This window comes from Neoarius graeffei, chromosome 21, assembly GCF_027579695.1.
Source record: "Neoarius graeffei isolate fNeoGra1 chromosome 21, fNeoGra1.pri, whole genome shotgun sequence".
NCBI classification, from domain to species: Eukaryota; Metazoa; Chordata; class Actinopteri; order Siluriformes; family Ariidae; genus Neoarius; species Neoarius graeffei.
Window position 1 is genome coordinate 58,997,179 of NC_083589.1, and position 27,568 is coordinate 59,024,746.

The following is a 27,568-nucleotide window of genomic DNA, read 5'->3' on the forward strand; positions in this document are numbered from 1 at the left end:
TGAGGGTATGTAAATTTTTGACCCTGTATGTATAATTTTGGCCCTGTGTTGATTTCAGAAAACTCAAAGAAAATTAAAACTTGTGTACCAAATTCTAGTGGGTTTTTTTTTTATTAAAGACCCACTGACAGTCATTTCGTATTAATTTTTAAACAAACAATAGATGACTCCAAAGATAAATTCTGGTTTTAATTCTTGGTTTAACTGTCCGTTTTAAACATCAGAAGTAATTTTAAATTTCGTGCAGGGAGATTGACCTGGATATGAACTGGGCTCATTCAGAGATGCCGGAAGTGACGTCACATCAGTGTGTCATTTTTGTTTACAAGTCACTATGTTGGTTCAGTTCTCACAAGTCTTGTGATATTGAGCTGTGGTTTTGTTGTGATTTCCTTGCGTGAAAAAGTTAAATGGAGTCTAACCGAAAAGGGATTATATGTGTGGCTTACAGGCCTCTGCATGCTCTTGCGACAAGGCTTTCGCAGATAGCTTTTCGCAGACAGTTGTAATTTATTGTTGAGCGGGGGAATAGGCGTGCGCGATGTTATTCACCGGCACAACGCAAGGGGGGGCGAAGTCGCTAGGAGTAGTTGGTGGGTGTGGTTAGTGGAGTGTTTATCCTCCAGTTACTTATAATGACTAGAACTTTTTTTTTTATAATGACTAGAACTGGAGTCGTATAGATGTACGTACTTCCTCACTTCCTCAATCAACCGCTCTTCATGCTGCTCCATCTTCGCTCGTGTTTTTAAAAATGCCGGTTGTGAAAACAAAACAAACCGGGAAAGTAGGGAAGCGGAAGTGCGTGTACAGCGGGTAGAGTGGACCAATCAGAGCCCTCTTGTCTGCGGCGCTGTCTGCGAGGCTTCTGCGGTGGTCACAATTTTTGGGAGGTGCGCGCAGAGCGTCTGCGAAGGTGGGGGGGCTACGCAGACACTGTCTGCGACACCGTCTGCGAGGACTGGGTTGTCAGCATAAATTGGCCTGTTCTAACACCACGTCGGAAGGAGTGAAACTCCATTCCTTTCCTTGGAAAAAACACCCTGAAATAGCAAAAGAGTGGGAAAGGAATGTTTCCAAAACACGTGCGAACTGGAAGTCAACAAAATGGTCACGTCTCTGTTCAGCACATTTCGAGGAGCACTGTTTCACTTTGTCGTCCAGGACTCGAAGAACGTTTGATCCAACTTATCCACTGGTGTTGGAGGAGTCGGCTGTGCCGACGTTGTTTGACAGGCCCGGGCCGAATCAATCTGTCAAAAGAGAAACAGATGACCGCAGACCCCCCGAAGGGGCGGTCAAAAAGCGAAAGTCCGGTGGTGCCTTTGCCAAAAGAGAACGAGCCAGGGTACGTGGCTATGTGTTGTTATTCAATACATGTATGTTGTTTAAAATTTGTTGTAACGTCACAAATGCGTCTTATACCATTGCATATTACTTATCAATAGGCCAAAGCAGCTAATACCAGTAATGTACAACAACTGAAAGGCCAATACCTTGTTTCATATATTTAGTTAGGATAATATACATGATATATGTGTGGAGTGATAGATATAAGATGTCATCCGGCATGTTTTGAAAGTTTGTGAACCCTTTGGAGTTTTTGATATTTCTGCATAAATATGACCTAAACTTCTGGTAGCTACTGTATCTAACATGATCTAACAGGAGCTTAGACATGATGTTTTTTGGAGTGGGACCAATAGTGTGACGTGACCAGGACCATATGTTTAAGACATTATGCTGTTTAAACAGAATCTTTAATAGACGTGAGGGCAGACAATCTCGATAGCTTCCCTGCTTCATGTTTTGTTTTCATGCAATCCAGAACGACATACACTGATGTGACGTCACTCGCCCTAGCGGCAAAAATGGGCAAATGGCTCATGGCGCTTGTAGAAGCCGGGGCAAAAAACACAAAATCGGCTCTGAAATTCTTGATTTTCTACAAAGACGACCCTTTATTCAAGTTGAGTTTTGGATATTTTATTTCACAATACAGCAATAAAACAATAAATACACATATTACGTGGTGTAAAAAGTTGTCAGTGGGTCTTTAAAGCTGTATACTGTACAATCATTCTGCCACGGAAAAAGAACAGTTCAAAGAAATGACTGAAAGCCCAAATATTCCCATGACATTCATATCCAAGATGACATTCAGGTCACTGTATGTAAACTTCTGACCACAACTGTATATACACCACACAATAAGATATAAAACAGGATGGAAATAGTAGGGCAGAGTGATTCAACTTGGGATAAGTTTTCAGTTTGCTTTTATAGATGGTGTGAAATTCTTTGCATTTAGTGTCACATTCATATCGCATTAGAGAGTATTTACTCTACCCTTTATTATCCTCTTTAATCTCACCACAACATTAGTTTCTCAGCTCGTCACATATCCTGGCCTTCAGGATTCACTTTTACTGTCTTTTTTTTTTTTTGCGAGGAGACATGGAACATTGAGTGGAGATATGGGACAAAAATAAAATCCCTAGCTCAATCCTACGTGTCATTTTTATTTATGATCAAAACTCGTCCCATATGAACCGTATGAACATGCAATGTTGGTACAGCGATAGAAAAACGTCCGTTTACCTCAAATCTGACTCGACTAAACAGCTCCATTCTCAAGGAGGAATGAAATAGGATTAATCCTCATACAGGGGCACGCCCACATTTTAACACACATTTTTAAACAAGTTTATATTTGTAAACCACAAGAAAAAACCTGTTACATGATGAACTGTGGGCGGCACGGTGGTGTAGTGGTTAGCGCTGTCGCCTCACAGCAAGAAGGTCCTGGGTTCGAGCCCCGGGGCCGGCGAGGGCCTTTCTGTGCGGAGTTTGCATGTTCTCCCCATGTCCGCGTGGGTTTCCTCCGGGTGCTCCGGTTTCCCCCACAGTCCAAAGACATGCAGGTTAGGTTAACTGGTGACTCTAAATTGAGTGTAGGTGTGAATGTGAGTGTGAATGGTTGTCTGTGTCTATGTGTCAGCCCTGTGATGACCTGGCGACTTGTCCAGGGTGTACCCCGCCTTTCGCCCGTAGTCAGCTGGGATAGGCTCCAGCTTGCCTGCGACCCTGTAGAAGGATAAAGGGGCTAGAGATAATGAGATGAGATGAGATGATGAACTGTCCCAACTCTCCCCACCTGGACATTTTTTGGGGAAAATCCTTTAATTTTTTCCCCCAGAATTTAAGTTTAATAAATAATACTATATCTGGTAACTCGAGGCTATAAACTTTAATTCCTAACAAATCTCCAACTCACCAGCGTACATTACACCATAGAATGGATGTAGAGGCGAAGTAGAAAATGCACGTTCTGATTGACAAAATACTGAACTGCACAAACCTTATTGCAGTGTCCAGGTTTGTGGCTCCAAAGGAAATCAGTTACTCTAAGAGGAAGCATCGAACTTCTGATGGAATCCAAAACCTGATTGGTTGAAATTAATTTATAGGAATACAACAAAATGTAGGGCGGCACGGTGGTGTAGTGGTTAGCGCTGTCGCCTCACAGCAAGAAGGTCCGGGTTCAAGCCCCGTGGCCGGCGAGGGCCTTTCTGTGCGGAGTTTGCATGTTCTCCCCGTGTCCGCGTGGGTTTCCTCCGGGTGCTCCGGTTTCCCCCACAGTCCAAAGACATGCAGGTTAGGTTAACTGGTGACTCTAAATTGAGCGTAGGTGTGAATGTGAGTGTGAATGGTTGTCTGTGTCTATGTGTCAGCCCTGTGATGACCTGGCGACTTGTCCAGGGTGTACCCCGCCTTTCACCCGTAGTCAGCTGGGATAGGCTCCAGCTTGCCTGTGACCCTGTAGAACAGGATAAAGCAGCTAGAGATAATGAGATGAGATGAGACAACAAAATGTCCCAAGTCTCTGCCATCCCAAGTCTCCCTGCTCTCCCCTACTTGGCTACAGCCTGAGCACCCAATAAAAATAAATAAATAAGGAGCAAGTAGATGTGTATGACGATATAAAAGACGGGTACAGTGGACAACTTCTTGAGGTTTTTGTGGGCAAAACAGTCCACAAGCTCTGAAAACATGGCTTTAAATCACACTTTCAGTGAGCCAAAGTGGGGAAAAATGGGTATTGTGTCAGTGTTTTGCTTGTCAAAGTTAAAAAGTGTTCACACAGCGTACAATGCAATTATTTGTTCAATAAAACTGAAATGAAATGCTTTTTATTAGGAGTGACTGAAAGACTGAATGAGAAATAAATGGCAAACTGTTTTTTATAGGGATTCTTTGCCAAACAATATTAAAAAAAAAATCTCATTTTAAATCTAACAATTTTACACAAATTGTGTCTGACTGGTTAAAAAAAATAAAATAAATAAAATTTTATTAATATGTACAAATGGTACAAATTTGATATGATGCTTTAGAAATAGTTGAAAAAGTCAGCAAAAAAAAAAAAAAAATGATTATGACAATCCAAAAACTCTCACTCAAATATTCTATAAAATCCAAAATGGTTAAATTGTTGAATTTAATGAGACATGCAGTTATGAAAATATAAAACATTTCAGTCTGTATTCAATATATTTAATAAATAAAGTCAGAACACACAAGGAAATGATAAAAGCATTTTAAAAAAATATTATTTAATAGGCAAGGGCTCATTGAAACTCTCTGTAGGGGTCTGCATTAAACTTTTTAGGGTTGGTATTGGTGCATCAACGATAAAAAATATTTCACATGATCTTTACATGCTGCTATATGCCAATATAAGAGGGAAAATATTTAACAGTTATTCCACGAAATCGAGTCGTACGTGAGCTGATAGTTGACGAGGTGCATAGCACCGAGTGGAATAACTGTTTTATTCCATCCACATTCACTGGATTTTGAGAAACGGAGCATGTTTACTCTTATTTTTTGCAAATTCGATAAATAAAAACTTTACACAAACTGTCCAACAGAATAATTTCTGCTTAGAATGTAAACAAACCAGCGAAATGACAGGATCAATTTGTGAAAAATGCGATAATAATAATTCTCGAAAAAAAAGTACTTACCATCAAATACTTTCATTCCATATTTTATTGCCTTTCTTTTTTGTACTTTTTTGAGGTTTTGTTTTCGAGTAGAGTTTTTATTTCGTCCTCGGTTGGTTCAGCAACACACGCCACCATTTTATTTTTCTCCACTCACAGTATATGAGCTGATATCCTAGTATCTGATTAGAGTAGCCAATCAGAGTGCGCGATTACTCATATCCAGTGAATGTGGATAGAATATAATATTCATTTTCAGTTACTCTCAGGTGAACTATACATCCTCTTAAATGTTTATATTTCCACAAAATGGTCGTCCAAGGATCCTCTGAGAATAGCACTTTATAAAAACAGTTTATTCCCTGGATGCTGTCGATTTGTACTTCTTTAATCAGAAAGACCTTGCTGCTCATACCGAACATCCTTCAACACACTCGGTACTGTTTTTATCTTTACTCTCCTGCACCTGTATGCGGGAATGATTTATAATCACGCTATCCGGCGTCACCCAGAAGATGATGTGTTCTCTTTTGAGTCTCAAGATTCCTCCTTCATGTTGTCTCAGGAAGTTTTCCTTGTCGCCATCACATCTGGATTCTTCATTAAGGAGCTAAATATACATCCAGAGTTCTATAAAGCGACTTTGTGACGATAAGGATTCATATACATGAGTAAAATTGAATTGAAATGAATTAATGAGATGCAGTTGTAGCTTCATAAACTGACCAAATTATGAGATCGAGAGACGCAGAACTCGACTCTTATTAGCTCTTAAAAGATGTGCCTTTAAAAAAAAAACAGTACAGTCTGGAATGCGTTATTAAGTTATTTGAAATCTGCATCCCAGATGCCTGATACGACAGAACAAATGTCAGGTAACACATGTACAGCAGATGTGACATTTATTCCAGAACTGGTTTATATGAAGCTTTGTAGCTGGAAACCCATACAGCTGGATGTCGTGCCTGTTATGAAGCAGGGCTGCGCAATGGGCCTGTACCGTGTTAATCTTTTTTACTTTGACACTGGCCGATATCACAGAAGCTCCAATATGAAAAAACGAAGCCTATAACATACCACTAAATGTTTTATTGTGTTTCTTGAGCAGTCTAAGCCAATCTCGCATGCTCCTGATTGCGGGCGCTTTGATGAACCACAGCATTCACATTAAAAAACAAAACAAAACGTGGCCCGTCTTTAACACACATCAAGAATCAAATCACTTCATGGCTTAATTAGTGCAGGCCATATCTCACTCGCAATACATATGTCGCAGCGTAATTACATTACGGTGTTTTCTGCTTTCTGTTCAGTCCTGGAATATGGTCTCACGCTTGCAGATTGACTTTGTTCATGAAAAGATCTGAAACAGATTGCTTCAATAAATCCAAGTCGGACTTTTTCTAAGAAGCTCATGCCATCGCTGTAAACCTGAGAGATGTTTATTCATTAATAAGGTCAGAATCTTTATTTGTTAAAATAAACCCAAGTTTAGGCAACTGAACTTAAGTTTTATTCAAAATCTAACTTTAATTCAACCCATGGACAGAAATTATGTTGAAAGAAAGAGACACAAGATCGTCGATGACTGTGTAGCTCACTCACTCCGGCCCTGTCTAATCCAGAAACAACGATCTAAAGTGCACAATAAATGTTGCAAGCGATATACAATGGTGCTTGAAAGTTTGTGAACCCTTTAGAATTTTCTATATTTCTGCATAAATATGACCTAAAACATCATCAGATTTTCACACAAGTCCTAAAAGTAGATAAAGAGAACCCAGCTAAACAAATGGGACAAAAATATTATACTTGGTCATTTATTTATTGAGGAAAATGATCCAATATTACATATCTGTGAGTGGCAAAAGTATGTGAACCTCTAGGATTAGCAGTTAATTTGAAGGTGAAATTAGAGTCAGGTGTTTTCAATCAATGGGATGACAATCAGGTGTGAGTGGGCATCCTGTTTTATTTAAAGAACAGGGATCCATCAAAGTCTGATCTTCACAACACATGTTTGTGGAAGTGTATCATGGCACAAACAAAGGAGATTTCTGAGGACCTCAGAAAAAACGTTGTTGATGCTCATCAGGCTGGAAAAGGTTACAAAACCATCTCTAAAGAGTTTGGACTCCACCAATCTACAGTCAGGCAGATTGTGTACAAATGGAGGAAGTTCAAGACCATTGTTACCCTCCCCAGGAGTGGTCGACCAACAAAGATCACTCCAAGAGCAAGGCGTGTAATAGTCGGCGAGGTCACAAAGGACCCCAGGGTAACTTCTAAGCAACTGAAGGCCTCTCTCACATTGGATCATGTTAATGTTCATGAGTCCACCATCAGGAGAACACTGAACAACAATGGTGTGCATGGCAGGGTTGCAAGGAGAAAACCACTGCTCTCCAAAAAGAACATTGCTGCTCATCTGCAGTTTGCTAAAGATCATGTGAACAAGCCAGAAGGCTATTGGAAAAATGTTTTGTGGACAGATGAGACCAAAATATAACTTTTTGGATTAAATGAGACGCATTATGTTTGAAGAAAGGAAAACACTGCATTCCAGCATAAGAACCTTATCCCATCTGTGAAACATGGTGGTGGTAGTATCATGGTTTGGGCCTGTTTTGCTGCATCTGGGCCAGGACGGCTTGCCATCATTGATGGAACAATGAATTCTGAATTATACCAGCGAATTCTAAAGGAAAATGTCAGGACATCTGTCCATGAACTGAATCTCAAGAGAAGGTGGGTCATGCAGCAAGACAACGACCCTAAGCACACAAGTTGTTCTACCAAAGAATGTCTCTTTGAATTCTTCAAAACATATTCGGCGGCTATTCTGGGAGCGTTCTGACTGCATTTGAGGTGAATTTGTACAGCATTCGAGGCACCTTCCGACCAGACTTCGGGTGGTATTCGGGCAGCAATCGAACCGCACTCGTACGGCATTCAAAGTGCATTCTTAATATTCTTACTGCATTCTAACAGCATTCTAGGTGGGAACACTCGGGTGGGAATTTCAAACTGACCAACATTCTTACAGCTTTGTAAGAATGCCGTTCGAAGCGCATTCTAGTATTCGAACGGCATTCTTACAAAGCTGTAAGAATGTTGGTCAGTTTGAAATTCCCACCCGAGTGTGGCACAAATTTTGAAAAGTTTTTCATTCCGGCTGGTTCTGCTTGATTCCTGCTAATTCCGAATAAGTGTGACGGGGGCCTAAGTAATTACTCCACATCTTCATTATTAATTGCAATTATGCAAATTTGGGTAGAAGCACCCCAGGCAGACCTACCTTCCTGCCAAAAACAAGCAATTTTTGTGAAATGTGGACGCCGGACGGACGATGGACAACACATGATGGTATAAAGCTCCTCACCTCTTGGCCGAATGAGATAACAACCATTAAATCCTAATGTAGGCATTTATACAAGTGTTCACAGGTTATGGTGTAAATATTCGTAAGAAAAAAAATGTGTTAATTGTTAATGTGGTTTTCTTAAAAGGGACAAATACTTTTTGGTTGTATGAACAGTTAGAAAGGTTACAATCAGAGGTAGCAAACATACACACACTCTTTTTACTTAAGTGGAAGTACAGATACTTGTGTAAAAAAAAAATATATTTGAGTCAAAGTAGAAGTACTGATTCAACTTCTTTACTCAAGTAAAAGCACAAAAGCCATGGCCTGAAGGTTAAAGAAGCAGCCTGCGGCTGCTACAAAGGGTCGTTGGTTTGATTCACAGGACCGGCAGGAAAACTGTAAGGGGAGTTGAGTGAATGAACAGTGCTTTCCCCTCCCTCTTTATTATGACTTCATGGCTAAAGGGCCCTTGAGCAAGGCACCTAACCCCCAAATGGTCCCTGGGCGCTGTAGCATAGCTGCCTACTGCTCACATGTGTGTTCACTGTTTCAGTTGGGTTAAATGCAGAGGAGGAATGTCACAGTGCTTGAGTGTACATGTGACAAAAATAAAGGCTTCTTCTTCTTCTTCTTCTAAAAGTACAGACTCTGAAATGTACTCAAGGTAAAAAGTAGCCCTTTGAAGGGCATTTCTACTGACTGTTTCTGTGCAAAGCGAACTGAACCTCTCATAATTTTGTATAACTTGAAGCAAGACGGCCTTTCGATTTCATAAAATCGGTGAAATTTAGTTCCCTCTGAAATGTGGTGATTGTGATGTATGTTTATTTCTGTAATATCTCAAAATATCAGGCCGTTCTGTGGCTGGGAAGTTATTTAATTTGAGGGGATTAAAGCAAATAATGGGCATGAAATCGTTTGCTTTGCGCAGTCAAGCAGACAGAGGAAGTCCGTGTGCACATGCGCAGGTTTACCTTCTTCTTCTTTTGGGTTTTACGGCAGCTGGCATCCACAGTGTTGCATTACTGCCATCTACAGGTTTACCTTTGAGCGTGCACTGACAGTTCCACCATTCTGTCGCTAAACGAACAGCTGATCACACCGAGGTGCTCGCTGAGCGCCCATATTTATTAGTTTGGTCCTGCGTTTCCTTTCCTTCGTATATAACATAACGTCTTTTCTTCTTGCTTTCCGTTACTGTAGTCGGTCTTTCACGTTTCATTCGCACACGTCCTCCATTTTTCTCTCCTGTTTCAAATTTGTATCCCACAATGCCTTGTGCGAACAGGGAAAGCCCACCATGTGATGCATGATGTAGTATCTTGTATTGCGTCATGGTGAAGCAGGAAAAAATAGCGGAGAATTTAGGGCCATGTGGAGATAAATTCATTAATTGTTTTATTTAAAAAAAATAAAATAAAGTAAAATTGGAAATCTGTGATTCAAATTCAGTAGCTTTCAGTCCACTAAACAAAAATAATTGGGTGTTGGGGAAAATTATTTTTATGGCCTACACTTAAAAAATCTGAAAGGCCGTGTAGCTTTAATATAATGTAATGTATAATATGCAGTGTGCTAATAGACAACCCAGCTGTATATAACAGTAAACTACCTTTCCTTTACTTGCTGCTCCTTACATGCTTGCTAATAACTTATTTGAAGAGTATGAAGAGCGTACATCACATATAGCTAAAATGTTTGCTATTTAAATTGAAAATTTGCTATGTTTACACAAAAATGTCAAATTTGAAAAGTTCAAGGAAAACCGGTTCACCTCAGTTTGCTGAATTCGAATGCAGCTCATGCTGATTCAGAGTCAGGGTTGCCAGATTGGGTAGGTTTAATCCAGTGTTATCTTTTCTATGTGTGATTGACCTGTCCATTTCGGGTGAACTTGGTTTTGATGTTGGGAAGATGAGATGCAACGATGCAAAATAAAACTAATCGATAATGCCCTTCAAATGCATTAAAACGAAAGTAACGAGGCTGATTTGAAATGTAAGGAGTAGAAAGTACAGATATTTGTGTTCAAATGGAGTAAGTAAAAGTAGAAAGTTGTCAGAAAAAAAATGCTCACGTAAAGAGTAAAGTACAGATACCTGAAAACTCTATTTAAGTACAGTAACAAAGTATTTATACTTCATGACTTCCCAACTCTGGTTATGGTTAGGATTAGGGACGGCTTTGACTTCCTGTTGTTCAAGTGGGACACCATTTGTGGTGGTGGGGGGGGTTTCATTCTTCATAATGAAAATGTAGACCGTTTTCCTGTCTTACATTATGCAATCTACTTCCAATAATACATACATGACAAAAAAAGTATTAGAGATGGCTTTGCTTTTGTAATTAAAAAAAATAAAATAACTTCATCGATGTAAAATTGAATAACGTCTAACCATGTTGCCTCATTGTACACACTCAGAAAATAAAGCACATTATTGTACCTTTAGCGGTACACTGGCTTGTCACTGGATCAGTACCCTCTAAGATACTTATCTGTACCCTTTATATACTGCTTGGGAACATATATGTACCTTTTTGACCCTTAAAAGGGACACATAGTTACCTTGAGGTCCAATAATGATCCCTAGGAGGTACATTAGTGTAGATTGTACCTTGAGGGACAAAAATGGACTTCTACTGAACCCCTGTTTCTGACAATCTATTTGTACAACCATTCAATGAAATTAAGTTCTAGTTCTCTTCAATTGCTTCCCATTTCATGTCATTTCTGTTTCCATTTTTCCTGCCAGACCAAACAACAGTTTCTAGCTGCTTCAGGTCATGTGAAAATGACCAGTCATACAAAATGAAGTGTAGCGTAGAGTTGCATTACATCCAAAATTGTTGGAGTATTTTAGTTTATACATAGTGCTGAAATTTGTTGTAAATTCTTTGTAATTTAGAATAATTGTGCGATTCCTCTGACTCCCTGCATGTGTCGGTGTTTTCTCCAGGCAGCAGGGAAGCAGCCTTCACGTACGCCATCAGCGCAGCCGGTGTGGTGAATGCGGTGAGCCGGGCGTGCAGGGAAGGCGAGCTCTCGACGTGTGGCTGCAGCCGAGCCGCTCGACCCCGAGACCTGCCGAGAGACTGGCTGTGGGGTGGCTGCGGGGACAACGTCAACTACGGATACCGCTTCGCTCGGGAGTTCGTGGACGCCCGAGAACGAGAGAAGAACTACCCCAAGGGCTCGATAGATCATGCACGCACACTTATGAACCTACAGAATAACGAGGCTGGACGAATGGTGAGTTATTATCATGATAATGTACTGTTCCTTATCTGTGGGTGTGTTTTGATGGATCACGTCTTCTTCTGATCTAATAATCAAAAATCCATTACAAAAAAAACTATGCTTCAAGTTTACTTTAAGTATGCTAATATATATTTAGAGAGAAACGCATCGTCAGATATCTGAAATTATTCTATCCACATTGACTGGATATGAGCAATCGCGTACTCTGATTGGCTAATCTACTACTAGGATATCAGCTCATATACCATGAGTAGAGAAAAACAAAATGGCGGGAAAAAAATCAACAAAATATGGAATAAAAGTATTTGATGGTAAGAATGTTTTTTTTTTTTGTAAGAATTATCGCATTTTCTCACAAATTGCTCCTGTCATTTCGCCGGTTTGTTTACATTCTAAGCGGAAATTATTTTGTCAGATGTTTTGTATAAAGTTTTTATTTATTGAATTTGCAAAAAAAAAAAAGCTCTGTTTCTCAAAATCCAGTGAATGTGGATGGAATAAAACAGTTATTCCGCTCAATCTCGTCATACATAGATTATAGACAACTCAGTGCTACGCGCCTCGTCGGCTATCAGCTCATGTACAACTCGATTTTGTGGAATAACTGTTAAGTATACTGAAACAAAACCCCACAAGGTGCCAAGTTAACCATAAGTTTACTTTTAAATGTATTAGTAACGTTATTGTTATATATGTAGCTATTTCTTTAATTAATTAAGATCCACATAAAATTTTATTTTCGTGTAAACAAGTTTTATTCTAGTTTTCTGGGGGGTATATATTTATATAGTAAGGGTGGCATAGTGGTGTAGTGGTTAGCACTGTGGCCTCACAGCAAGAAGGTTCCAGGTTCAAACCCAGTGGTCGGTGAGGGCCTTTCTGTGTGAAGTTTGCATGTTGTCTGTGTGGGTTTCCTCCGGGTGCTCTGGTTTCCCCCACAATCCAAAGACATGCGGTTAGGTTGGCGTGGGGCGGCCTTGGGCTGAGGTGCCCTTGAGCAAGGTACCTGACCCCTGGCTGCTGCCCGGGCGCTCTGGTGTGGCTGCCCACTGCTCTGTGTGTGTGTGTGTGCGCGCGCGTGCGTGTGTTCACTGCTTCAGATGGGTTAAATGCAGAGGATGAATTTCACTGTGCTTGAAGTGTGCATGTGACAAATAAAGGTTTCTTCTAATTTTTCCACTAAAATTCATGTTGTAGTACACGCTATAAATAAAAAATGCCCGGACATTACTCATACAGCTAATCACTGAACAAAAGACAGCTCAGTTGTTATTGTTTTTAAAAGTGATGGGTCATGGAGAACTGTTTTCTTTCTTGTTGTTTTTGAAATAAGACTCGTCAGTGTGACATGGGGGACATATTGGGAATTTCAAAGTGGACTGTCACCGTCCCAGTCTCTAATGGCCAAAGGAAGAGAGAACAGGGCGGTTGCAAAAGTGCATGAATCTTACACAGAATTGCTTCTTAATTTTTATGGTACCACCGTCCCATACCGTGCCCATATCCTCAGCAGGTCTCCAAGTCGAACAGCGTCTGTAATCTCAGTTGTGGCACTGGTTTGATGTCAGTTCCTTCATTTTCTTCTTCTGACTTTGGTTCATCACTGTAAGGCTATAATCCTGGCACAGAAGCCACTGCTTAGCTAAATCTCAGAGTTTAGCGACAATCCCAAACACGTTGGCAGCGAGGGGGTGGAGCACCGAGTTCTCATATAAATATGTTAGCCAATCAGAGCGAAGCTATTTGCATAAATCAGCCTGTTTTATCCAACATACCATGCTGAAACAGCAAGAGAAAAAAGAACCAAGGTGTTTTTTCCATTAAGTGTACTGTACAGCACGTCCCCTTTAATAACAATAAAGTGTTCAGTCTGTGGTCAGGAGAGCATGTGTTTGATCCTGGAGAAAGAAAAGGAGAAGTTTCCTCTTTCACTTTTTTCAGAAAGCACTTTCAACATCCCAAGATTGGTGGATTGGGTCATGTGATGGGGAGAGCTAGTTAGATTTTAGATGTGTATCAGCAATTCTAAATCACGATTAAGTTTACTTTCACTTCCACTAATAAATCATTAACATAAGGTACAGTATTGTGGGTAGTGTAGTCAGATAATATTAAAGTGAATGTAATGTCCCTAAACCCCACTTTTTCCTTGTACAAAGCAACAATCATTATGTTGATTGACCGTGTGTTTTCAAATTATAGCTGATCCAAAAGGCCATAAATTAATGGAAAATCAATAAGATCAGCAGATTTTCACGGAATCTGCCGAGACTGATCCAGAAGATCCCGAAGGGCTGCATGATGTCACACATTTAACAATTCCAGTATCAATTTCATTCCCGTGCGCAGCAGTGGTTAGACCAGTCTCGATATGGAATCACGTTTTGGAGAGAATTCTGATGGTGATTGGGATTCTTATATGTCGGATGAAGGGGCAGATGATTATCAAGGATATTCCAGAGTAAATGATGATCTTTTCGAGCCCCCAAGACGAGAAACTGCCAGTTCACTCAGTTCACGACAGTCCCACTCAGCGCCGATAGCGCACCACCAGCCAGAGAGAATTGGAAACGCAGATTGGTTTGTGGATTTTTATTCCAAACTGGCCGCTGCAAAATATCAGGGAAATAGTTACAAGTACCTCAATAAATGCAGAAATAATCTTTAAAACGTACACTTATTCAGTGTAATTACTGAAAGAAAATATGAAGTGGGCGATAATAGGGGAATTGACAAACTGTCCAAATGTCAGATCAAATGCCATTTATTAAATAAATGGGTTTCTTTTTTGCTCCAGTAATTTCCATGTGGTCGTGGTGGTGGTGAACACTTGAATCAGATTTATTATTAGTAGGTGACACAAAATCTGCCTGCTTCATTTGCACAAACTTCGCCCACTGTCGCTTTAGATTAGTGTCATTTCTCGGAAATTCGTGAACCGAACGTCCTGTTGTACATGGATTTGAACATCCAAACACAATGCAGTGCTTTCCCATCGTTATTTTTGTAAGATTCCAACAACAATATCCAATTTCAGCGAGTAAACAAGCACGGAGTCCGATGAACAGAAATGACCCATATAGCTGGGTTTCCATGCGTGATACCATGCAAGATTAGCCCTGGGGCAAGGCTGCCTTTTTCTGGGATCTGGAAGCTGCAATTTATTGATAGTTTCGTGCTTGATAATAAAATAACAAATAATTAATATTATTTTCCCCTGCTTTATTAATTCATTTTGGTAATTACTAATGATATATATTCATAATAAGGCATTGAATTTATTCTGAAGAATACATTTAAAACATTCTCTCTGTGTGTGTGTACAAGTTTCATATTAATTTGTCCTCTGATAACCACGAGAGTTTGATTCCCCACTCACATCTGTATTGCAGCGTGCCTTGCCAGACAGCAGTAGGTACCATTTTTATGATGGTCTTTGGTATGACCCAACCGTGATCTCCTGATCAAGAGGCGGACATGCTAACCACTAGGCCAACTCGCAGTACAAAAATGTATCTAGATCTTTAATATTCCACAAGTCCTACCGATCCAGGAGTACTTTAAATTCACTGTGTGGATAATTTTTTAAGTTAAGCGCACTTGTGAGTATTGTACATTATAGTAGCTATTTTAGTAATAGTATTTGTTCTAAAGTTATTGTTCAGAGTATAATCAACAACGCCACAAGTGCACTTTACTTGAAACTAAACTAAAATGTGACTTAAAAGAACTCGCATCACAAAATAAAGTGCACATGTTCATAAGTATAATATAGTAGAGTGTATTATAATGTGGTGAAGTATAATGTAGTGTTGCGAACGAGAGCCTGGTGTAGTATAGTATTGTACAGTGGTGTAGTATAGTAGTCTTTATATGACTCATCAAAAAAATTCCCATGCACGGATTGGCCAAGGATGGCTCACGTGACATAAAATCGTTAGACCGTTGATTAAGCAATGTGCCTCGTGATTTTCAACAAAAAAAAAATGGATATGATGTGAGTCAGTCATGGTATATCCTGGATATACCATGAACTGACGTCACAATTTCAAGCTATACAGCTGACTCGAGTCATAGCTGCGGCTCCGTGAGTATTTCTGTGTACGTAGATCTACGTATCATGATCGTGCCTAGCGAAATAGCATGGTGCATTGCACATGCGCAGGTCGAAGGTCGCTCTGATGTAAACAACAAACATAGCTGCCTCCAGTGAGTTTATGCCGAGATCCAATCTCAACACTTTTAGTTTGGAATTTTTTCATGAGGGATATATATTTAATATACCATGCACTGAGAGACTGACTGAAATAATGGATTCTCTTCAGTGACTGGTGTAGTGCTATTCTGTGAGCAGAGCAGCCCTGAAGAAAATAGCACTACGCCAGTGACTGAAGAGAATCCATAATTTCAGTCGGCGTGTCTCAGTGCAGGGTATATTAGATTTATATTAGTAGTCGCTCGCTAGCACGGAAGTTTTATGTCTCTGACATGTGACGTCATGTTATCTTGACAACCATGCAGTATTGTAACCCATATTCAATGCTCATTCTCCATTGGGTAGAGTAACATAATACATGTAGGATAAGCGATATGCTAACAGTATTGCATGCTATCAAACCAAATGAATGAAATACACTAGAAGGGAACAGAACACGTTTTTATTTAATCGAAAAAGTGTCCTGTATGGATAATAATTAAATAATACTGGATGGTGTTGAGTGGTCTATCAGATATATTCCATTCAGCTAGCATGATACTGAATGAGTCAAAGATGAGTAGCTGAATGGAATATATCTGATAGACCATGAAAAAAAGCCAGCTATTATTATTATTATTATTATTATTATTATACATACACACTCTTCATATCAGCATATCAGCATTCTTGAAGGTCAATGCTAGCTTACTCGCGACTCGGTGTTGTTAGCACAGCAGTCCAGTTACCTTCCTGCCAGTGTAGTGTTAGCGCAGGCCAATGCTAGCGCAGTCAAGCCGATTATTATTATTATTATTATTATTATTATTATTTTCCCTGTGTAATTCACTGAGTTACTTTTAAAATCAACATCGACAGCTACACACAACGGAGTGACCTGGCGGCCAAAATTCTCTCAAAATCTTCCACTTTTAACAAAGCAATCCTCGTGGCCATGTTTGTTTACAAATTGTCACAGTCACTCACTAGTGCAGAAGTTTTACATCTCCGTCGTTTCTCTCTTCCAGTTTTTCGATGTCCGTTGGTAATTTTTTCTCTTGTAAATATGCGTGAAGAATATCTAATGAAGTTTTGGTAGCCTTTCGGGTGTTCAATGCATCTTTGGTTTCAGTTTTTAGTTTATTTATTTAGTGCTTGATCTGAGCAGTAGCACTGGATTAGCCTCGTCTTCCCTCCTTCCTGGTGGACAAAGAAAGGATTGCGCGCATGCGCAGCAGAAAGTTTTGTCATTGGCTCTTTGCATGAGCGCTGATGTGTGACATCATGTTGTCTTGACAATGTGCAATATTATAACAATATTGCACGCTCATTCTCCATTGGGGAGAGTGGCGTAATACATGGAGGAAAAGCGATATGCTAACAATATTGCATGCTATCAGTAAACCTGCTCGAAGAGAATAGAACACGTTTTTATTCCATGGAAAAAGTGTACCGTATGTATAATAAAATCATGTATAGTATAGCAGCTTGTGTAATAATCGTATCTTGAAAGTATTGTTAGGAATAAATTTGAAACTGTAATAAACAGACTTTAGTTGCGAGAAAGTGATTTACGCTTACACGTCTAAAATCGGGCTACTTTTCCCCTGTCACATGAACATTACAGATCTGCGAGTACTTTTAACTTACTTTTTTTTTTAGTTCACTTCCAATTCAAGTGCACTTACTCGTCAGAAGTATGTTGTAGTATACAGTGGGGCAAAAAAGTATTTAGTCAACCACCAATTGTGCAAGTTCTCCCACTTAAAAAGATGAGAGAGGCCTGTAATTTTCATCATAGGTACACTTCAACTATGAGAGAGAATGGGGGGAAAGAATCCAGGAAATCACATTGTAGGATTTTTAATGAATTAATTGGTAAATTCCTCGGTAAAATAAGTATTTGGTCACCTACAAACAAGCAAGATTTCTGGCTCTCACAGACCTGTAACAACTTCTTTAAGAGGCTCCTCTGTCCTCCACTCGTTACCTGTATTAATGGCACCTGTTTGAACTCGTCATCAGTATAAAAGACACCTGTCCACAACCTCAAACAGTCACACTCCAAACTCCACTATGGCCAAGACCAAAGAGCTGTCAAAGGACACCAGAAACAAAATTGTAGACCTGCACCAGGCTGGGAAAACTGAATCTGCAATAGGTAAGCAGCTTGGTGTGAAGAAATCAACTGTGGGAGCAATTATTAGAAAATGGAAGACATACAAGACCACTGATAATCTCCCTCGATCTGGGGCTCCACGCAAGATCTCACCCCGTGGGGTCAAAATGATCACAAGAACGGTGAGCAAAAATCCCAGAACCACACGGGGGGACCTAGTGAATGACCTGCAGAGAGCTGGGACCAAAGTAACAAAGGCTACCATCAGTAACACTCTACGCCACCAGGGACTCAAATCCTGCAGTGCCAGATGTGTCCCCCTGCTTAAGCCAGTACATGTCCAGAAGAGGATTGGAAGAATGTCATATGGTCAGATGAAACCAAAATAGAACTTTTTGGTAAAAACTCAATTTGTCGTGTTTGGAGGAGAAAGAATGCTGAGTTGCATCCAAAGAACACCATACCTACTGTGAAGCATGGGGGTGGAAACATCATGCTTTGGTGCTGTTTTTCTGCAAAGGGACCAGGACGACTGATCCGTGTAAAGGAAGGAATGAATGGGGCCATGTATCGTGAGATTTTGAGTGAAAACCTCCTTCCATCAGCAAGGGCATTGAAGATGAAACGTGGCTGGGTCTTTCAGCATGACAATGATCCCAAACACACCGCCCGGGAAACGAAGGAGTGGCTTCGTAAGAAGCATTTCAAGGTCCTGGAGTGGCCTAGCCAGTCTCCAGATCTCAACCCCATAGAAAATCTTTGGAGGGAGTTGAAAGTCCGTGTTGCCCAGCGACAGCCCCAAAACATCACTGCTGTAGAGGAGATCTGCATGGAGGAATGGGCCAAAATACCAGCAACAGTGTGTGAAAACCTTATGAAGACTTACAGAAAACGTTTGACCTCTGTCATTGCCAACAAAGGGTATATAACAAAGTATTGAGATGAACTTTTGTTATTGACCAAATACTTATTTTCCACCATAATTTGCAAATAAATTCTTTAAAAATCAGACAACGTGATTTTCTGGATTTTTTTTTCTCATTTTGTCTCTCATAGTTGAAGTGTACCTATGATGAAAATTACAGGGCTCTCTCATCTTTTTAAGTGGGAGAACTTGCACAATTGGTGACTGACTAAATACTTTTTTGCCCCACTGTAGTAGGCAGCGTAGTCATTGTATCTTCAAAGTATTGTTCAGAATAAACTCGGAGCTATAAAAGCTAACTTTTTGTCTCATTCTGATGCACATACAAAACTAAAAAGCTCCTCAGATATGAAGTCGTAAACCTGGTGTGCATTACGAATTTAAACTATACTATAGTAGTGTATACTTTATATGGTTCATAATAAACAGATTTAGTTTTATACCCTACAAATCTCAGAACAAACTCACTATCCAGGAATACAAGTACATGATGAGGTCTTGTCCACGTTATCCAGCATGGTGTATTTTAGACTAAATAAGAAAATAAGGCAGCAGCTTCTGCTGGTCCAGGAGAACATCCAAAACTCACACTGGTGCTTTTAGACGTCGTAGTTGCATACCAGAAACTTTATCACCATTTCGATACGTTTATAAACCTTTTATGGTGTTGTGGTTCTATAGAGCCAGCGGGTCGTCACAATACGCGGGAAGAAGTCGGTTTGGGAACCAGTGCCATCTAAACAGAACCTGGCTTCTCGGTTGTAGGTTTTGGGGCTGACTAAAACAGAGGCAGCCCACATGTCTATATAGTGTAGTCCAGGACAGGAACAGCAACAACCGCTGTTCCCAGTGTTCCTTGAGGAATGTTGGTGTGTCTTGGGTTGTATGTTTGTTAAGAGTGGCCTAACAGCCCAAGCCAGAGGAAGAGATAATTTACTGGAAGTGTAGAAGACCAAATGGTATCCGCACCAGGGGTAATGCCCTTGGAGTCTGGTCAGGGTCAGAAGGTCAAAGCGCATTCCTTTTACGGGTCCATGGCCAGGCTTTTTCCTGACCAGGAAACGTTTAATGAGCACAGATTCTCTCCAAGATAAGTATTCGGCAGTTCCAAGCAGGTTACGGTGTAACGTTTCAAATTTATGCCACAGTGCTGTTGAGTTTTTGATTCTGTTAGTCAGAAGGTGTTGATTCGTTGTTTTGTTTTGCAGCGGTAAAAACTTTGACAGTATTCCAGTTAATCAGTAAATCACAGGTTTATATTACAGTGGATATAAAAAGTGTACACACCTCGTTAAAATGATCGGTTTTTCTGATGTAAAAAAATGAGACCGCGATAAATAATTTCAAAACTTTCCCCACCTTTAATGTGACCTATAACCTGTACAATTCAATTGAAAAACAAACAAATCTGTTTTGGGGAAAAACATTTTTTTAAAAAGTACAATAAGTTGATTGCATAAGTGTGCACACCCTTAAACTAATACTTTGTTGAAACACCTTTTGATTTAATTACAGCATTCAGTCTTTTTGTGTTCACACCTGCCATCAATTAAAATGACTCTGATTAACCCCAAATAAAGTTCAGACATTTACTCAGTTCCATCCTCCAGCAAAAGCCAGGGTTCACAGAGAGCTTATAAAGCATCAAAGGGATCTCATTGTTGTAAGGTATCAGTCAGGAGAAGGGGACAAAAACATTTCCACAGCATTAGATATACCATGGAGCTCAGTGAAGACCGTCATCAAGAAGTGGAGAAAATATGGGACAACAGTGACATTACTGAGAACTGGAAGTCTCTCCAAAATTGATGAAAAGGCAAGACGAAAACTGGTCAGGGAGGCTGCCGAGAGGCCTACAGCAACACTGAAGGAGCTGCAGGAATTTCTGGCAAGTACTGGTTGTGTACTACATGTGACAACAATCTCCCGTATTCTCCATATGTCTGGACTATGAGGTAGGGTCAAAGAAAAACATCCAGGCCTGGCTAAATTTTGCGCACACACACACACACACACACACACACACACAAAAAAAAAAAAAATCAACTCTCCCAAAAGCATGTAGGAAAATGTGTTCTGGTCCGATGAAACCAAAGTTGAACTTTTTGGCCACAATTCCAAAAGGTATGTTTGGCGCAAAAACAACACTGCGCATCACCAAAAGAACACCATACCCATGGTGAAGCATGGTGGTGGCAGCATCATGTTTTGGGGTTGTTTTTCTTCAGCTGGAACAGGGGCTTTAGTCAAGGTGGAGGGAATTATGAACAGCTGAAGAAAGATGAAGAGGAATTTCATCTTTCAGCACGACAATGACCCCAAAAAAGTTTTGGAATGGCCCAGCCAGAGCCCAGACCTAAATCCAGTTGAAAATCTGTGGGGTGACCTGAAGAGGGCTGTGCACAAGAGATGCCCTCGCAATCTGACAGATTTGGAGCGCTTTTGCAAGGAAGAGTGGGCAAATATTGCCAAGTCTAGATGTGGCAGGCTGACAGACTCCGACCCAAAAAGACTGAATGCTGTAATTAAATCAAAAGGTACTTCAACAAAGTATTAGTTTAAGGGTGTGCATATTTATGCAACCACCTTATTGTACATTTTTTTTATTTTTAATGTTTTTCCCCCCGAACAGATTTGTTTGTTTTTCAATTGAATTGTACAGGTTATAGGTCACATTAAAGGTGGGGAAAGTTTTGATATTATTTATCGTGGTCTCATTTTTTTACATCAGAAAAACCAATCATTTTAACGGGGTGTGTACACTTTTTATATCCACTGTATATTAACATATCATTTCTAGAGTAACAACTTTACACAGGGACTTGTTTACTCCTGCTATAATGTAAGTGTGAACAAGAAATGATTCGTCTCACAGAATTTCTACAGAATGAAATAAATTTACCTATTAACAGAGAATAGTTAAAATTTTTCATTTGTCCTTAATGAATTCTTGGGTTTCACATGACGTCACATCCGCCTCATTAGTTATTCAAAACTTTAGCTGGTGGTCAACCAAAGCTCAGTTGACAAAGCGTTTGTACGGAGAAGGTGCATTGCTCGCATGAAAAATGCCTTACGCTTGTGTTGTTTTAGGTTGTTTGAATCGATCAAACCGTGAAACTGATAAAAGTTTCTTCAGGGTTCCCCGTGAACTAATAAAAAAGGGTGAACGAACACAGGATTTCACAAAGACATCGAGAAAGGTGGCTTTTGAACCTCTCAGTGAAATCGAAGGGAGCCGAGTCAAAGCATGCTCGAGTTTGCAGTGATCACTTGGTGAAAGGTTTGTATTTCCCTCTCAGCTCTGTCCTTAGTGTTTTCCAAGTACTTTCTAGCTATATGTCGTTATTTTACGTACTTTTTTTTTTTTTTTAGTCACGAAGCGCTAAAGTCCCCAGCTGTTTCTTTGTTTACTCCTCACAAAGTCCATATGCATGAAGGTTGCGACAAAATTCTGACCCAGCCGTACAGTTACAGTGCGCCGTGATCACTTCTCCGTCTTGTTTAACTAAGCTCCAGGTCTTTAAAGAGGTTTCTGATGATCTTTGTGAATAATTTACCTGAGAGAGAAGAGCCAACACAAGTGAGAATCAAGCCAACTGTTTGTTTACACTTCAACTTGCAGTGCTTCGTTGTAAAGATGTGAACGAAAAGCTTAAAAAAACATACTTACACGGGCAAAAACAATCCAGGATTCATTGGGCAGCGACTTGATGCCGAGGTCCTTTACCCAGCCACGTACAAAAAAGTTATAAGCCTCCATAGTATTCCACCCTTTCATCCGTTTTGCGGTGTAGAAGGACGTCTGCAACACCAGATAGTCCGAGATGTCGGGGAACTCGACTGAAAGGTAGTTTTCAAGATCATATGACAAATCTTTCTTTCCCAGACTGTAGGAATCTATTCCATTGCACAGAGCAATCTTCTGAATATATCTAAAGCGAACAGTGGCTTCTAGATTACGAGCATACTCTAAGTTTTCGCTAGTTGTTTGCACTACGGCAGCCATTTTGGTTTGCTTGACCACCAGCTGTTTTACCAGAAGTGAAATAGCTAAGAAAAGTCATGTGACTGAAACCCAAGAATAAAACATTTAAATTAACAAACTGATGTGGTAGAAGAGGAATAAAACACTGAAATAATATCGGCTGGCTTTTTTTTCATGGTATATCAGATATATTCCGTTCAGTTAGCATGATATTGAATGAGTTGAAGACGAGTAGCTGAATGGAATCTATCTGATAGACCACGAAAAAAGCCAGCCAATAATATTATTATTATTATTATTATTATTATTATTATTATACACATTCCTTTCGGGTGTTCAACGCGTTTTTCTCTTTCAAAATTCTATCAAAATCTTTCGTATTTAATGAAGCAAACCTGGCAGCCATGTTTGTTTACAGATTGTCACAGTTGCTCACTCACTAGCACAGAAGTTTTACATCTCTGTGTCTCTTTTCCAGTTTTTCAGTGTCTGTTGGTATGTTTTTCTCTTGTAAATATACGTGAAGAATATCTAATGATGTTTTGGTGGCCTTTCAGGTTTTCAACGTGTCTTTCCCAGTGAACAAAGAAAGGCTTCTGTGCATGCGCAGCAGAAAACTCTCTTGTTGGATATTCGCATCAGCTCCGACGTATGTTGACTTGACAACCATGCAATATCGTAAACCATATTCAACGCTCGTTCTCTATTGGGTAGAGTGACGTAATACACGTAGGATAAGCGATATGCTAACAATATTACATGCTATCAAACCAAATTAATGAAAGCTGCTAGAAGGGAATAGAACACGTTTTTATTCCATCGAAAAAGTGTCCTGGATGGCAGGGCTTTGAACCGGTTCAAGGAACGAAAACCGGGAACTTTTTCTATTTCACATGGAACAGAAACGAAACCAGAAACTTTATTATTTTTTATGTTCCGGAACAGAAACGCTTATTAAAAATAATGGTAACCGGTTAATACCGGTTTTTATTTCGTTCCTCAAAGTTTCTGTAGCCTACAAATAGTCATTCTTCTCCTGCGCAAGTTTCTATGACCCGCTGGGGTTCACTTCCTGTGTGACGTTCGCTGACTGAATGGAGAGAGCGGGAAGGTGGGCTGCTATCACGTCTCCATTACTGAGTGTCTGAGCAAAGAAGAGCCTGAACGATGCAACCTCCCTATTGGCTGTTTGTAAAAATGTATCAGTTGTTGCCCTTCCCACGGGAATCATCGCGGGCTCGAGAGACGAGACCTGACGAGTTAGTTCGTTGGTAGCAGAACAAAATGTCTGGACACAAATCGGGTTTTCAGAAAAGGAAAGAAAATAAACAGAGGGTCGAAAATACAAAAAAGGAGGCAGAAAATGCAAAACGAGTTTTAAGGTAGGACAAATGGTTACTTTTTAAGGCAGCCCGCCGTGGCTGCCTGCAGGCTTATTTATTATAGCCCATTTAGTTAAAATAGTTGATATAAAATGTTTATAGTTATAGTTATGTGATGGTTGTCCTGATTTAGACTGTTTTTTTTTGGGGGGGGGGGGGTTGCGCGATGTTGCACCCGGGTCCAGATTAGGGCAGAACCGGCCCTGGCTACAGTTCAGGTGTAGTTTGTTTTATGTGTGTATGTACTTGCATAGATGTGTACTTGGTCTTCCAATATGGCGCCTAACAAAATCTCGCAGCGTGGTGACGTCATGCGGTAGCCCTCTATAGGGCCTGACTCGCCTTTGGTAACACACTAAACAAATTATCTTTCATTTTTGGCACTTTTTCTGTTTGTGTAGATGGGAAGACATACTGAGAATCCAAATCGCCAACATTTGAAATAATAATTGTTTTGAATTATTTCTTGTCTTATTTAATGAAGGTTGTAATAGAATTAGCCTACATTTGGCTTAAGCTGGATGAGACAGAGACATAATTTTATAGCCATTTGTTAAACAGCTGACAGGGAACGTAATTAACCGTTCCGGGAATGAAATTTTTTTGTTCTAACCGGTTCGGGAACGTCTATTTAATGGTGGAACCCAAAACCGGAAACGTTAAAATTCCGTTTCTGTTCGGAACGAACCAATAGGAAAAAAATTCCGGTTCAAAGCCCTGCTGGATGGATAATAATTCTGGATATACTGTTATGAAAAAATTAATTTAATGTCAGGATGGTAACAGTAACATCACGTCATCGAACCACACCAGTGTTGATTAATGTCATGTAGCAGCGCTTCACCAAGTGTTTTATTCCTTATATAACATTCTTACAATGTTCTATAAACCCTTGCGGTGATGATGGTTTGCTCAGACAAAAACGTCATGGAAACGGTGTTAACATTCCGACAGCTCAAATGTTGCAGGAGCATATATAGACCTCGTTTAAAAATGTTCTCGGAACAAATTGCGAGAGATGGGTTTTGTTTTGTTTTGTTTTTTTAACAAATGTTTGTAGAATGTTTCAAGAATGTTCCACTAACATATAATTTATACATTAACCTGTTGTGGGTTTGAGGAAAGAGTCCAGAGTCTCGTGTGTGTGTGTGTGCGCGCACGTGGTCAGATGCTCTCAAGTAGGTGTAAAGTGAGCAACTGGCTTTTCGGCACTGCAGAATATCAGCTCAAGCCCCCAGACCAGGCAGGAATGTGCTCTGTTTTTGTCCCTCGCTTGCTAGCAGGACACACCTCGCCCTCTCCAGAGTCCCCTGAGTGCTTTTTCAGTGTCATAAAAAGTCCATTTGCCTGCTGCGGTGGGTGTGGAGCACAACAGAGCCCCTGCTCTTCTCCTGTTTGTCTTTGAGCAGATGAGCTTATTTAAGGTGTTTACAGAGCAGAAGCCCTCTCTCTGGGATTATGGCCATTCTGAGTGGCCTCGGCTTTCAACCCCAGGTGAGGAGGTCAAGGCGTGGTCGTGTTCTATGCAGGGACGAGAACTGACAAGCGTCGTCTGATCCCTCATCCTCATTGTTTGCTTTTCTTCTCCTGAAGAGTTATCAGCCCAGAGTGTTTACTGTTGCCCTTTTTGTCTTTTTGGATATTAATTTTCTTTGGAAGCGGGTGACCTTGGTGGGGTCGGTGTGGCTTTGGTTTTGTACCTCACGTTTGTGGACGTTCCTACAGTTTTTTTTTTTTTTTTTTTTTTGTAGGAACGTTAACACATCGTGTTTATTTATCAGAGATGCTGGTTAATGTGAATAGAACATTGTCGGGAAGTTTAATAAATAAGGAATAAAACACTTCAGGATGTGCTGTTAAAGAAAAATAATCAACAGCAAGTTTATGTGATGCAGCCCAATACAATGCAGAGTTACTGTTATTGTGCCGAATTTGATTATTTTCCATTAACGTCATGTCCCAAATGTACGTAATTCCTCGAACAATTTCCTAACACTAATCATTTTTAATTTGTTAAAGAACAGCATGTATTTTTTATCTGTGTATATTATTTAAATAATATTGGCTGGTTTTTTTTCATGGTCTATCAGATATATTCCATTCAGCTAGCATGATACTGAACGAGTCGAAGACGAGTAGCTGAATGGAATACAGTGGTGCTTGAAAGTTTGTGAACCCTTTAGAATTTTCTATATTTCTACATAAATATGACCTAAAACATCATCAGATTTTCACGCAAGTCCTAAAAGTAGATAAAGAGAACCCAGTTAAACAAATGAGACAAAAATATTATACTTGGTCATTTATTTATTGAGGAAAATGATCCAATATTACATGTCTGTGAGTGGCAAAAGTATGTGAACCTTTGCTTTCAGTATCTGGTGTGACCCCCATTGTGCAGCAATAACTGCAACTAAATGTTTCTGGTAACTGTTGATCAGTCCTGCACACCGGCTTGGAGGAGTTTTAGCCCGTTCCTCCGTACAGAACAGCTTCAACTCTGGGATGTTGGTGGGTTTCCTCACATGAACTCTTTGCTTCAGGTCCTTTCACAACATTTCGATTGAATTAACGTCAGGACTTTGACTTGGCCATTCCAAAACATTAACTTTATTCTTCCTTAACCATTCTTTGGTAGAACGACTTGTGTGCTTAGGGTCGTTGTCTTGCTGCATGACCCACCTTCTCTTGAGATTCAGTTCATGGACAGATGTCCTGACATTTTCCTTTAGAATTCACTGGTATAATTCAGAATTCATTGTTCCATCAATGATGGCAAGCTGTCCTGGCCCAGATGCAGCAAAACAGGCCCAAACCATGATACTACCACCACCATGTTTCCCAGATGGGATAAGGTTCTTATGCTGGAATGCAGGGTTTTCCTTTCTCCAAACATAACGCTTCTCATTTAAGCCAAAAAGTTCTATTTTGGCCTCATCTGTCCACAAAACATTTTTCCAGTAGCCTGGCTTGTCCATGTGATCTTTAGCAAACTGCAGACGAGCAGCAATGTTCTTTTTGGAGAGCAGTGGCTTTCTCCTTGCAACCCTGCCATGCACACCATTGTTGTTCAGTGTTCTCCTGATGGTGGACTCATGACCATTAACATTAGCCAATGTGAGAGAGGCCTTCAGTTGCTTAGAAGTTACCCTGGGGTCTTTTGTGACCTCGCCGACTATCACACGCCTTGCTCTTGGAGTGATCTTTGTTGGTCGACCACTCCTGGGGAGGGTAACAATGGTCTTGAATTTCCTCCATTTGTACACAATCTGTCTGACTGTGGATTGGTGGAGTCCAAACTCTTTAGAGATGGTTTTGTAACCT

At 40.2% G+C, this 27,568-nt stretch overlaps 1 protein-coding gene across 3 annotated transcripts in view; it reads left to right on the top strand.

Moving 5' to 3' along the window:
- The window catches only part of wnt5b (wingless-type MMTV integration site family, member 5b), a 247,867-nt gene that overhangs the window by 205,307 nt on the left and 14,992 nt on the right, over nt 1–27,568 (top strand). For all 3 annotated transcript variants that reach the window (XM_060903424.1, XM_060903426.1, XM_060903425.1), the window contains one exon: nt 11,334–11,626. In XM_060903424.1, coding sequence (XP_060759407.1) covers nt 11,334–11,626 — 293 coding nt within the window. The remainder of the gene's footprint in view (nt 1–11,333; nt 11,627–27,568) is intronic.